A 13,644-nucleotide genomic window follows, 5' to 3' on the forward strand; every position below is an offset into this window, starting at 1 on the left:
ATATGAGCAAGTACGTACACACACACTGTCAAGAAAGCTCTGGTTTTGGTGTATTGTTACTGTTGCCTACATTTAATACATGCTTGCAGCCACTTAAATAGAAACATTGTTACTAGCTTTGCATATGCACTCCTGTGTTAACTATGTATTCTCCTCTAAGCGAAAAAGTAGTCTTTTTCCTGCTGCCTCTCCACACGATGGATTCTAAATAGTGAAGTTATTGTAAAATCGCCAGTGAAATAGACCAGCAGAGATGATGGCTACATCGTTGCCTGACGTGAAAATGGGATATGTGGGGACATTTGAGCATTGTAGTGTGTGGGCTCCGTAGCTAGCCCGCTCAAAGTCACAGGCTAAAAGACACGTTTTTATGAATGTGTTGGAGCTCGTTCGAGTGCAGATTTGGTGGCTCTTAAAAGAGCCTTTGTGTTTTGTGTTAGCAGGTTTCAACTTAAGCACGTTCGCCTCGGATCCTACGAGCCAGCTGGATGTCTTTGGGCATGATTGTGACCCTCTTAGCGTGGATGGCGCACAAGTTGGTATCCTCAAAAAGACCAACCAGGTAAGCCTCGCTAGCCTCTTGCAGAGCCATGACAGCAGAGCTCTGGAAGCGCAGATCAGTCTTGAAATCCTGAGCGATCTCACGGACAAGGCGCTGGAAGGGCAGCTTGCGGATGAGCAGCTCGGTGGACTTCTGATAACGGCGGATCTCCCTGAGAGCCACAGTTCCTGGACGGTAACGGTGAGGCTTTTTCACTCCCCCGGTAGCTGGGGCGCTCTTTCTAGCAGCTTTGGTGGCTAGCTGCTTGCGGGGAGCCTTGCCTCCGGTCGACTTACGGGCTGTCTGCTTAGTTCTGGCCATTGTAGCAAAACGAAAGGGAATGAACGCTGCTCGCTGTAGCCTGGGCTTTATAGCCGATACGGCGTTTTCATTGGTTCATCAAGTGGGTGGTATGTTCTGATTGGCTGAAAACAAATAGTAAACCATTTCAAAATACCCGCTCAAATCAACTGCTTCTCATCCCCTCCCCCACATTCAAAATGCCCGCTCAAATCAACTGCTTCATCCCCTCCCCCCTCCTCCATCTATTGAGACCACGCGCCCAAAGAAGGGATCTAAGCCTTTAGTGACCCTTCCTGTCCTGACAGCATTTATTATAGACGCTACTAGTTGAAAGGAATGGCAGTGGGCAGTAATGGACGTATTCCTCCCAACATACTTATTAATAGCTGTATAGGCTTTATCGAGGGGGAGGGGTGCATGGGACATTGACCTCTTACACATGCAGAAAGGCCGCTTCTTTCGATGGGATAGAAGCCACGTCTGATAAAGGACTTTCACTCACAGGACGCTCAGTAGCCATACAAATGAGCTCCAGGAGACAGAGCAGCAGGAAATGTTACAAAGCATCCACTTATTGAAACAATGTTTTCAGCCGAGAGGCCAGGCTATTAAGGCTGCGTTAACTCATCCAGCAGCACAGACAACAGAGCTGTAGCGCCGCTAGGATTTGAACGCTCATAGTAGGTTTCACCCGGCATGTCCTCCAGACAGCGGGAGAGGGGGGAATCCTGAGAGTGAGCGACATGTAGAGATGCCCCGCTTAACAAAAGAGGACCTGTACACTATATACACTTGCCCCAATTGGTATTAATTTGCTGCTGCGTTTATCATAGACATGCATGGCAGCCATTGATTTTAACTAGTTCTATAGCTGGAATGTTGGACAGGATATGGACTGCAAATGGGACTCAGTCAGTGCTGTGACAGAAGCGCCCTAATATTTTAGCTTGCTTATGAGCTCCAAGCGTGGTGTGTGTGTGTGTGTGTATAGATACAAGGAACGGTTTGCGCGCAGCAGAACAATTAATCGGCTCTTTGTGGAGAACGTGGGTGGCTCTTAAAAGAGCCTTTGTGTTTGGTAGGTGAGGGAGGCAGGTGCAGCAGCTGTCCGCTTTACTTGCTCTTGGGCTTGTGGCTCTCGGTCTTCTTGGGCAGCAGCACAGCCTGGATGTTAGGCAGGACACCTCCCTGGGCGATAGTCACTCCTCCCAGCAGTTTGTTGAGCTCTTCATCGTTACGGACAGCGAGCTGGAGATGGCGGGGAATGATGCGGGTCTTTTTGTTGTCTCTAGCGGCATTCCCTGCCAGCTCCAGAATCTCAGCGGTCAGGTACTCCAGCACTGCAGCCAGATAGACGGGGGCACCGGCTCCCACACGCTCTGCATAATTGCCCTTCCTCAGCAAACGGTGGACTCTGCCGACTGGGAACTGAAGTCCCGCTCGGGATGAGCGAGTCTTCGCCTTTGCACGGGTCTTTCCACCTTGCTTTCCGCGGCCAGACATGTTTGTTCTTGATTGAATGCAAGAAGATGAAAACTCCTCCCCTACCACAGGCTATTTATAAACACACTGTGCTCTGTGATTGGATGACTTTACAAGCAGCCAATTAGAGACACGTTATACAGGGAACCAATCTATTGCTGGAGCTAGTGTTAAACAGCCGCTTCCTTACGTCATCTGACTTTAGCAACCAATCGCAGGAAGGGAAGCGGAAGGGCCTCATTTACATGGTCCGCCTATAAATAGAACCGCCGGAGCAAGCAGCTTGCTATTCGCTCGCGAGCTAACAGCGTTAATCATGCCTGATCCAGCAAAGTCCGCACCAGCCCCCAAGAAAGGCTCCAAAAAAGCCGTCACCAAGACTCAGAAGAAAGATGGCAAGAAGCGTAGAAAGAGCAGGAAGGAGAGCTATGCCATCTACGTGTACAAGGTGCTGAAGCAGGTCCATCCCGACACCGGCATCTCCTCCAAGGCAATGGGGATCATGAACTCCTTTGTCAATGATATCTTTGAGCGCATCGCAGGAGAAGCTTCTCGCCTGGCTCACTACAACAAGCGCTCCACCATCACCTCCCGGGAGATCCAGACTGCCGTGCGCCTGCTACTACCCGGAGAGCTGGCAAAGCACGCCGTGTCTGAGGGCACCAAGGCTGTCACAAAGTACACCAGCGCCAAGTAAATGTCCGCCTCCCTGACCACCCGCTAACACAAAGGCTCTTTTAAGAGCCACCCACACTGTCTCTCTCAGAGCTGGCATCACACCCATGCATCAACTCTACAGCTTACTTGCTGCCCACCACAAGCTCACGCAAACGTGTAGCTTTCCTTTCACTTAACCCTTTCCATGCTGTCCTGTAACTCTGAAGATCTCGAGCTGCTCGTGTTTGCACATTTTAGACACTTGTATCACTCACATGCTGATTTAGCCACCTAATGCTCAGTTTGCTCCGCTCTATTACTTTCAAGTCTACCTAGATACCGGACTTGATCTTAGAAGATATTCGTTGGGCGGCTGTATATCTAGTAACTGTAGATTAGGGACAGGCTTCTTATTCAGGGTAGCGCTTGAAGTCGCATTAGGGATATTATAAAAGCTGCTACTGTAGGAGATCTTATACCTAATACTTTACCAAATGGCTACATGGCCAGGGATTTCACTCGATAAGTGTATCCGTTTCTTTCTCTTTTGTTATAGCCTATTGAAACAATGTTTCACTTCATCCTGATACTGTCTATTACTATGTTGCAACTCATGGAAGCCTAGTATGTGGTTCTATCGTCTTTTTGCTCACGCTAGTATTTTACTAGACTTTAAAAGGTCTTTTTGACATATATACCTCAAAACAGCTAGTGTGCAATATCTAGCCTACCTACCCTATGTTCTATCATTTCCACTAGTTATGGGGAATGTGCGCAGGCTTACTTTGGAACATTTAGCAGGCTTTTCCCTTTATTGCACATTGGATATGTACGGATTTATTTTTGTAATTGTCTTTATTTTGTGTAAGTCTTGATATTGGTGACTTCTTTTGGGGTATCCCACCCCTTTAGCTTTATTCTTATTAAAGGTTTAGTTGTATCCATTTGTTCAGCCAACCCCCGACTGAATTAGATACCTGTCCTTAGAAAGTATCTACATTAGTCCACATACGATTGTTCATTACTTTTTGGATACATGGAAATCCTCCTTTTTTTTTTTTTTTTTTTTGATTTGGTGTTTGCCAGTAAAGAACAATTTAGACCATTGAGGCTTCATCTAAATATCAGCATGATGATTTCAGTGTCTGCAGACATGTTGAGCTTATTAAAGACAATCTGATAAGCCTGTTTTGATCTTAAAGACATAAGCATTTTATTTTTTTTGTAACTTGCCTTTTTTTCCTGTTTATTGCGCCAACACATTATACACTTTCTCACCAGATGTGCCTGTATACACTCAAACAGCGTTTTCCAATTGGTTTTCTGCAGGAACCTATGGTCCAGCGAGAACAAAACTGGAGTTCTGTAGTGATTTGCCCATTGGGTAGCCCATACACTTAAAGAAACCTGATGGGCATTGCTGCAGAGGGACTCGGTAAGCACTGTTTAATTGCCCAACGGAATCCCTGTAGCATGAGATGCTGGGAAGTGACTGACTATCATTACCTCCCAGCTTCAAATAGAAAATGCTGCACTGGAGGGAGAGAGACCGCAGTCGGCACTGAGCAGCGATTTAGGCGGCTGCCTAAGGCCTAACTCGCCATCGGGCAGGCATACTGTGTCAGGTACAAGGACCCCACACCTTGCCCGGTATGCTGCTGGTTGCGAGGTCCCTCCACTCTGTCCTGAGAAGCAGAAAGCCAGCACAGTCTGCAGCTCCGCTGACTATGCAGTGTCTCGCGATCTCTGGCCAATCAGACCGTCGCCGCGGGATACCACTTCAATGCTCTGTTTTCTGGATATTGTGAGGCACTGCACAATCTGCAGCTCACACCTGGTGGAGTTGCAGACTGTGCAGTCTCTCAGGGCAAATTGTAGAGAGAGCTTACTGGAGCACCAGGGATCAAAGACACCAGGGGCCACCAGTTGCAATCCCCTCCCTCACTTTCACACCACTGTGCAACCCGCTCCCTTACTGTGTCACCCCGTCTCTCCCTCAGGCACTCTACCACCGTTCAACCTCTACCACCGTGAGGTTGGAGTGCCTCGTGTCGCCTGCTGCGTTCAGATAGCTGGGGTGGTGATTGATGCCACAGTCTGTTCCCCCAGTGGGGACCGGGATAACCCCCACCGGTCCAGAGGGGGGGGGGGGGGGGTAGGAGACCTGTAGAGACGCTTGGTGTGTCTGGCGTCGGGGTGAGCGGCCGTCTCTCCCCGGCTCCAACTTTAGTAGGCCGCACTCGGCGTTTCGGTTTCCCTGCCTCGACGGGTTTCAGAGGGGTGTCCTTCGGTTCCGCAGTGCATTCCCAGCATGGGTAGCACAACCCGGTGAGTCTGCGGTCAGTGTAGCCGTTGAGTTTGACCCAAATTTGGCCCGTCAGGCGAGAGCTCGTGGTGCCCACGTCTGTACTGCTTGGCGGTCAGGCTCCGCCCCCTGGGTACGGATTTTTATTTAGCTTTCGGGTATTCACCTTTTTTCTCTACTCGCTGACACATATCAAAGGTTTGGCTATATCCCTGTATGATCCGATGATTCGCTTTCCAAATGTCTAATTGCCCTGCAAGGGGAATATCATGGCTGAGCTTCAAAATGCCCATTTGGTATAGTAGTCTTTGTGCCCTTAACGTAATCCTCTCGTTTGTTTGTTTTTCCGGTAGGTTTCCGGGGTTATATTGTATTGAACCATTCATTTCTCCTTGACCTTCTCGTATAGATGCATTTCCGATTCTGATACTGCTCGATATGCCTCTGCAGCTCTGCCGGACAATTTGCTAGTTAAAATAGGTGCCCGGTTGTTTGTTGAAACACTTGAATCCACAGACAAAAACAACCTAGACCTCACCACATATAAAACACTTTTGGATAAACGCTCAGAGCTAGCCACCCTTAATGGAACACAAATCAAGAAAAGTCTTCTTCTTACCAGACACCGGTACTATACCCAAGGGGGCAAAGGGGGACGACTATCAGCGCAAGCTCTAAAAACACAAAGACAAACCACATTTATCTCATCCATACAGACTCCACAAGGGACCAAGTCAAATCTGATGGCGGACATCATGCTAGCCTTCCAGGAGTTTTACCACAAACTTTACAACTTGAGGGACTCTCCCCCCAGATGTTACTGACATAAGAGCCTTCCTCAAACAAAGGATCGCCAAGACAATCCCACCCAACGTACAACAAAGACTTGACTCTCCCACAACTAAAGAGGAGTTAGAAGTAGTGATACACTCCCTCCCACTAGGAAAGAGCCCGGGCCCAGATGTCTTCACGGCCAAATACTACAAGAGCTTTTCCATCCAGCTCATACCCCCACTCCTAGACGCACTCAACTCCCTACTTAAAGACAATTCCATACCCCCACAGGCATCGGAAGCCACTATTGCACTCTACCCAAACCAGGTAAAGATTTGACCCAATGTGGGAGTTATTGGCCTATCTCACTTAAAAATATTGATTTAAAAAATGTTCACTAAAACACTAGCTAACCGCCTACGCCTCAAGCTCCCAGAGCTAATTCACCCAGACCAGGCTGGATTTATACAAGGCCGAGAAGCTAAAAAATAATATCACCAAACTCATTAATCTCATGCATCACTCTGAACACACAAACACCCAGACACTGTTACTCTCCAGAGATGCCGAAAAGGCTTTCAACAGGGTGGACTGGTCCCTGATGCTTGCCACCCTGGAACAGATGGGCTTTGGCCCAAACTGGCTAAGGTGGATGGGAGCTATATACTCCAGACCAACGGCTAGGCTACTCGTGAACGGCCAACTCTCACTCCCAGTACCCATCTCCAATAGCACCCCTCTTTGTTTCGTCCTGGTCCTGGAGCCATTCCTCCAGGGAGTTAGAGAAAATCCTAACATCAAGGGTTTCAAATTTGGATGGGCAGAACACAAAATATCAGCATTTGCAGATGACATGCTATTCACGGTCTCCGAACCCAGCTCCTCACTCCCTCATATACTGGAGGAGATGTCTCTCTATAGCAAAGTGTTCACCTTTCATGCCACTCTAGGTAAATGTGAACTCCTCCCACTGAAAGTACTAAACTCGACCAAAACACATCTACAATCAAACTTCCCATTCTCCTGGGGAACAGAGCATATAACATATCTGGGGGTAGCACTACCATCCGTTATCTCACGACTATATGAAACCACCCCCCACCCCCCTGCTAATCCAAGCTAGAACTAAAGATCTTACTAAATGGCACACTTTGCAGTTCAGCTGGTTTTGCAGGATAAATATCCTGAAAATTAGTATTCTCCCAAGAATATTATACTTGCTGCAAGTTCTCCCGATCACTCTACCCACAACCTTCTTTGCTGCCATACAAAAACTATTTACGACATTTATTTGGTCCCACAAACGCCCCAGGCTAGCCTATCAGCTGCTCACAAGATCAAAGACGGAGGGGGGTCTGGGGCTGCCAGATGTGGAACGATACCACAGTGCAGTACTATTGGCCAGGATTTATGACTGGACAGGCAAGAACACGACCAAACAATGGGTAGATGTAGAGAATAACATCTTCCGTGTCCCCATACACACAATACCATGGCACAACTCTGGCCAATCCTTCCTTATGCACAAACAACACCCGACCATTACTCCGACACTGAGAATGTGGTCACACATGAGTCATTGGCGGCGGACATATCACCATACCCATCACCGCTATATCCACTGACTCACAATCCGCTCTTCAAGCCTGGTGAATCGGGAGCGGCATACAGATAATATCATACCACAGCATACCTACCTTCACGAGACCTCCTTGACAATGAGGGAGTTAGGCCCCTGTCGTCCCTACACCCGCAGGGAACTCCCACGACCCTTCAAAAATTTCTCTACGATCAACTCATTCACTTTTTGCGGACCAACAAATACCCCCAACAAGGTCACCGAGCACTGACCAAATTCGAACTTACGTGCACCCAATGCACACTCAAAAAGAAACAGGTCAAAACCACATATGCCTACTACAGGACACTAGCCAACCAATCAACCTACTCTACAAAAAACACTGGGAACAAGAACTGCACTTATCTTTCGCAGATAATGACTGGAAGCAAATATTCCTCCTGACACAAAAATCATCCACCAGCTTAGCGACACAAGAAAGTAACTATAAGAAGATAGCTAGATGGCACTACACCCCATCCAAACTCAAACGGGCATTCCCAGGCACGTCCAATAACTGCTGTAGATGACTAGAGGCCATTGGGGACACGGCTCACATCTGGTGGTCATGCACGGTGAACCAAAAGTTCTGGTCACGGATCTCCAGTCTCATACACCTCATAACGGGAACCACCATACCCTACCCACCTTAAACACTCCTATATCTTATATTGCCTCCCTCCATACCAAGGGACACTAGGACCCTAGACATACATCTGCTCAAAGCAGCAAATCTGCTTATCACCCTCCACTGGAAAAAAAAAATATACATGACCTCCTGGGAACCCTAGTGTAACTTCATGAACACCAGTCAAACAGACCGATAGTGACACCCAGCTGGAGATAATATGAGACCTTGAACTACCAGCGAATCTATTTGAATATCAACACCCTTATTATTTTTGGTCTTCACTTCCCCTCTATGTCGACTACAAGTATTTCTGTTACTGAATGTGAACTTTGTACTAGACATTATGACTAAAGCAGCAATGTTATACACATTTTTGAAGTATCAATTGTTACATTTGCAAGAATTTTAAAATAAACAATTTCTAAAAAAAAAAGGAAAAAGGAAAAAAAGCCGAACAGACACTGCTTGATCCGTTTTAGGTCAGCTTTGGGATTTCTAGGTAGTCTCAGTAAAATCCATCCTGAGTTCTCCTTATAACCGGCAGAAAAAAAAAAAAAAAAAAATATATATATATATATATATATATATATCTGCGAGCGGTTCAACAGAACACTGCTTGCCGAGACTGGGAGCGACTCCTACCGCACTTCTTATGTGCATATTGGGAGGTGCCGCAGGAACTGCTTTGGACTATTATATGGGAGAAGATTACGAGGACCTCATCACAGTGCATTGGGATGGGGGAATGTGCTAAAACTCTGTGACCACATGGAACAGTTGGCTAAGTTGGTAAAAGAGAACCTCCAAGCTGACAAGGGGTGACAGAAAGTATGGTATGACCGGGGTACCCGACTGCGTAGTTTCCGTGTTGGACAAAAGATTAAACCGGTCTGACATGATTAATTACAGGCGGCATGGCAGGGTCCCTACAAGGTGGTGGAGCATATCTGCAATACCACCTATGTGGTAGCCAGCTGTGCAGATGAGAGAGTAAACTGCTCCTTCCACGTTAATATGCTTAAAGAGTACAAAAAAAGGAAGGACGATGTAACTGCAGTGTGCGCCCCAGCTTCTGAGGATCTAGACAGCCTCGCATTACCTGACTTGCTAGAGGGAGACTCCCAAGTTGACCTTATCGCTCAAGTCAAACTAGGAGACAAACTGACTGATAAAGAAATAGTTCAGGCCCACAAATTATTGAAAGCTAAACGAAAGACCTTCTCCCAAGACCCTGGGTACATCACCCTGGCTGTACACAACGTGGAAATCCCAGGACAAGCACCTATGAGGCAACCACCCCTACCACATTCTCGAGGCAGTCCGGTAAGAGATACGGAAGGATATACAGTAAATGCTGTGACTAGGAGTGATTGAGGCTTCAGACTTGGCTTGTAGTCCTAGTACCGAAGCGGGACGGAACAACACTCTTCTGCGTGGACTACAGGCGACTGAACGATCGGACTCTTACCAACTCTTATCCCATGCCCTGGAGGAACTATTTCATCATATAGCATGGGGACAGTATCTCGCCACAACAGACCTATGCAAGGGCTACTAGCAGATTCACCTGGCCGAGGAGGCTATCCCCAAGTCGGCATTCGTCACCCCGCTTGGCCTATTCCAATATCAGGTCATGCCGTTCTAGATGAAGAATGTCCCAGCCACCTTTCAACGTATGGTGGATAGGTTCCTCAATGGCTTCCAGGAATTTGCACGTGCGTACCTGGACAGCATAGCTATCAATTGTGACTCATAGGAGGAAGATTTCCCATGTAGGGAAGGTTATCGGCCGAATTAGAGCAGCTGGCTTAACTCTGAAGCCAGACAAGTGTCACATTGGTATGGCTGAAGTGCGGTATCTGGGACACAGAGTAGCTGGGAGACTTCTGCCCCTACCCGAGTGGCCACCACACACTGGATAACACAGTTCTACTTCACCCTTTACTAAGTCTTGGCTCGTGTTTTTTTTTAAATTCTTTATTTTATTTGTGCATGAAAAATCACATAAAGCACACAATGCCACAACAGCTAGAGCATGCAGAGCGTCATACATAGATTTACATTGGTTAGGCATTAAAACATAGCACAGTTTTATGGATTATTATCGCATGACAAAGAGTTATATCTAATAATATTATCAATAACAGCGTTAAACTAGGTTATCCAGGTTAGATTGTTATCAGCTATATATATCAGAGAATTTACAACATTGAAAACAGGTTAGACTACAATGTTAAACCGGTGAGCTATAAAACCACCTGGTAATCACGTTAATAGAGGTGAGATATCCCCAGCAGTACCTTTCTACATTAGTAAGCATGTTGGTAGCCTGGCTGTAATCAGGCTAAGTTAAGTAATGACATGCAATTAGCCGGCATAGATGTATCTGTGCCATGGAGTAATAAAACGAAAAAAAAAAAAAAAAAAAATAGATAATGCTGCTTCTATCTATAACAAGCTCGTGTTGGGATAAAGTCACCCTCACAGGCCAGCAGTATGCATAAGGGCTAGTACTCGTGTTCGCCAAGAGGGACAGTTAATGTCCAGGGTGTAGTAGCAGTTTGTGAGTACGTCTCTCAACAGTCATGCTGTCCCAGGGCCGGTCCGACCCTCAGCCTGTTCCCCGTCTGGGAGAGTGCAGCAGGTCTGTGCCAAGGTGCTGGTCATATCGGGTGTTGGGCATTGCATGATGGGTGACTACCTTCGGGTGGGCCCGCTGCGTCTCCGATTTCTCCGATGTAGGAGCCGCTTTAGAGGCTGTTGGCGGTCCCCGCTGTTTGGTAGGCATGTAAGGGGTACGGAGATGAGTGCACCCGCTTGTCAGCTCTGTGTCGGGACGCTTTGTGCGGCTTCCTCCTCCGCTTCCCCGCTTGTGTAGCGCCAGCTTTCCGCCCTGGCTGTGGTGGTTTGTCCCCGTTCTGTGGAGGGCTTGTTGCAGCCGTGGGTCTTGTTTGGCTCTGTTTAGCTTGTTCCCAGTATTGCTCCCAAAAGCGTTCAAATGCCAGGGCAATGGGATCCCTGGAGTCTGGGACAAACTTGGTCACGTGTTGGCGGCCATCTTTGCCCACTCCAAGCCGCACTCTTGCTGGGCTCATGTTTGGGTGAGACAGCTATACTCTGTGCAAGAGAGCTTAATCACTAGGACCCTGTTACAGGTTAGGAAAGTTTGGATAGACCCCAGCCAAGCTGCAGCGGGTAGGGGCTATAGCACTACTGGTGTCCCAGTGATAGCTAGGAAGCAAGCTTGGCAGAGGTGCCCAGTCAGGGTACCATGCAGTCCATCAAAGTGTGTCCAGGATTGTGTGTCCATGAATGGAGACCCCATGCTGGGGGTCTGTGTATAAATTCTGTGTGCCTTGCCTGAATAAACCAGATCTACTCCCAGCACTGGCGTACATACCGCGGTCGCAGGGGTTGCAGCTGCGACTGGGCCCGGCCCACCAGGGGGCCCGGCCACCTAGCGACTCGGTATGTACGCCAGTGTGGGCAGACTCTTCTACTGGGGGGACAAGGAGCTGGCCACATCAGGGCCCCCGAGGCCGGCCCTGGTGTTACCGGGCGCGTGCGCGCGAGGGAGCACTCTCCCCTGAGCGCTCTCTGATCAGCTCCCTTGCGCGCCCCGCACTTATGCTGCAGCCGGAATATGAAGTTATATTCTGGCTCCGGCATCAGTAAAAATGTGCGAGGGAGCTGGGCAGAGAGCGCTCAGGGGACAGTGTTCCCTCACGAGCCAGCAGGACCGGCCGCCGGGCAGCCCCTGGACTGGACTGGAAAGGGAGGCTGCGGGATTAAATCTGAAAAAAAAAACACACAAAAAACGTGTGTATGTGTGTTAGTGCTACAGTGTGTGTGTGTGTGTGTGTGTTAGTGCACATTTTTGTGCCAGTGTGTGTGTTACTGTGTCTGCTAGTGAGTGTCAGTGAGTGTGTTAGTTTTTGTTTGCGTGTGTTACTGTGTGTTAGTTGTGTGTGTCTGTTATTGAGTGTGTGTCTGTTAGTGAGTGTCAGTGTGTGTGTCTGTGTGTGAGTGAGTGTGTGTGTCTGTTACTGAGTGTGCTAGTTTGTGTGTGTCTGTTAGTGAGTCTGTTAGTGAGTCTAGTGAGTCTTAGGTTAGTGAGTCTAGTGAGTCTTAGGTGTCTTAGTGAGTGTGTGTTTGTCAGTGAGAGTGTGTGTTTTATAAGTGAGTGTGTATGTGTCTCTGTCTGTCACTGAGTGTGTCTTTGGCAGTAAATTTGTGTGTCTGTTAGCTAGTGTGTATGCGTCTGTTCGTGAGAGTGTGTGTGTGTTTTAAACCCCTTAAGCACTTACCTTTCTCCAGCGCCGGACTCCCTTGGCGCTTGGGATCCCTCCGCCCCGACCTGCCTCTCAGCTCCCAATGCGCATGCGTGGCAAGAGCCGCGCGCGCATTCAAACCGCCCATAGAAAAGCATTACTCAATGCTTTCCTATGGACGTCGAGCGTCTTCTCACTGTGATTTTCACAGGGAGAATCGCGGAAGCGCCTCTAGCCGCTGTCAGTGACACAGCCACTAGAGGCTGGATTAACCATCAGTGAAACATAGCAGTTTCTCTGAAACTGCTATGTATTCAGCTGCAGGGTTAAACTAGAGGGCCCTGGAACCCAGACCACTTCATTGAGCTGAAGTGATCTGGGTGTCTAAAGTGGTCCTTTAAGTGTATGTGTATCTGCATACACTTGCGTACATACCGCGGTCGCAGCCCTGCAGCCCTGCAACCCGGAGCCTGCCGCCATCTGTTGCCCGCGCAGAGTAAGTGCGGGGGGAAGGGCACGGATCAATTTTAGCACCGGGGCCCCATGGGTCGTGTGTACGCCACTGACTCCCAGCATTACGTTTAGACAAATGTATTTGTGGAAAGCTGTACTAGCTAATACAACGGGAAAGGGAATCCATGAAGGTGATACCCTGGTGGTCCGCCACACAGATCAACATGTTAGCTCCTAATTTGGTGCTAAAATCAGGACAATTTTTGCTGTCATGTTTTTATCATGATTTGAAATAGCATTGAAATGTTTTTGATGTTTTGGAAAAAAGTCCCTAGAGTGCGGAACTCATTGCTGTTGTTTACTGTGCCAGACCTACACCAGGCTTCATAAAGGATTTCCTGGAGAACACAGTGTGTGTGTTTTAATATAACTGGTCTTAGTTGTTGTTAGAGGGTAAACATAGATATATAACATACAATTATGTAATTATGTAATTTAAAAATTGCCACGACTAAGAGCTCTTCTGCTATGATCTTACTACATCCTACCTGAGCTACCTGTCTGAACAAACGAGGATCAAAATCCCTTTTCTCTGTTTCTTTACGACAC

General features: G+C 47.9%; 3 protein-coding genes across 3 annotated transcripts; 1 reads left to right on the top strand and 2 right to left on the bottom strand.

Moving 5' to 3' along the window:
• Positions 1-451: 451 nt before the first annotated feature.
• LOC134584822 (histone H3) lies at positions 452-862 on the bottom strand. Its single transcript, XM_063440643.1, has one exon. The coding sequence runs from the start codon at positions 860-862 to the stop codon at positions 452-454; it is 411 nt and encodes a 136-aa protein (XP_063296713.1).
• A 1,095-nt stretch (positions 863-1,957) lies between these two features.
• LOC134584734 (histone H2A type 2-B-like) lies at positions 1,958-2,347 on the bottom strand. Its single transcript, XM_063440568.1, has one exon. The coding sequence runs from the start codon at positions 2,345-2,347 to the stop codon at positions 1,958-1,960; it is 390 nt and encodes a 129-aa protein (XP_063296638.1).
• Positions 2,348-2,642: 295 nt separating this feature from the next.
• LOC134584776 (histone H2B 1.1-like) lies at positions 2,643-3,023 on the top strand. The gene has a single exon (XM_063440603.1). The coding sequence runs from the start codon at positions 2,643-2,645 to the stop codon at positions 3,021-3,023; it is 381 nt and encodes a 126-aa protein (XP_063296673.1).
• Positions 3,024-13,644: the final 10,621 nt, after the last annotated feature.

Source organism: Pelobates fuscus, unplaced genomic scaffold (assembly GCF_036172605.1).
Source record: "Pelobates fuscus isolate aPelFus1 unplaced genomic scaffold, aPelFus1.pri scaffold_24, whole genome shotgun sequence".
In the NCBI taxonomy this organism is placed as follows: domain Eukaryota; kingdom Metazoa; phylum Chordata; class Amphibia; order Anura; family Pelobatidae; genus Pelobates; species Pelobates fuscus.

Excerpts from the sequence above, each read along its gene's own strand:
- LOC134584822 (XM_063440643.1), bottom strand. The coding sequence starts at position 862 with ATGGCCAGAACTAAGCAGACAGCCCGTAAGTCGACCGGAGGCAAGGCT.
- LOC134584734 (XM_063440568.1), bottom strand. The coding sequence starts at position 2,347 with ATGTCTGGCCGCGGAAAGCAAGGTGGAAAGACCCGTGCAAAGGCGAAG.
- LOC134584776 (XM_063440603.1), top strand. The coding sequence starts at position 2,643 with ATGCCTGATCCAGCAAAGTCCGCACCAGCCCCCAAGAAAGGCTCCAAA.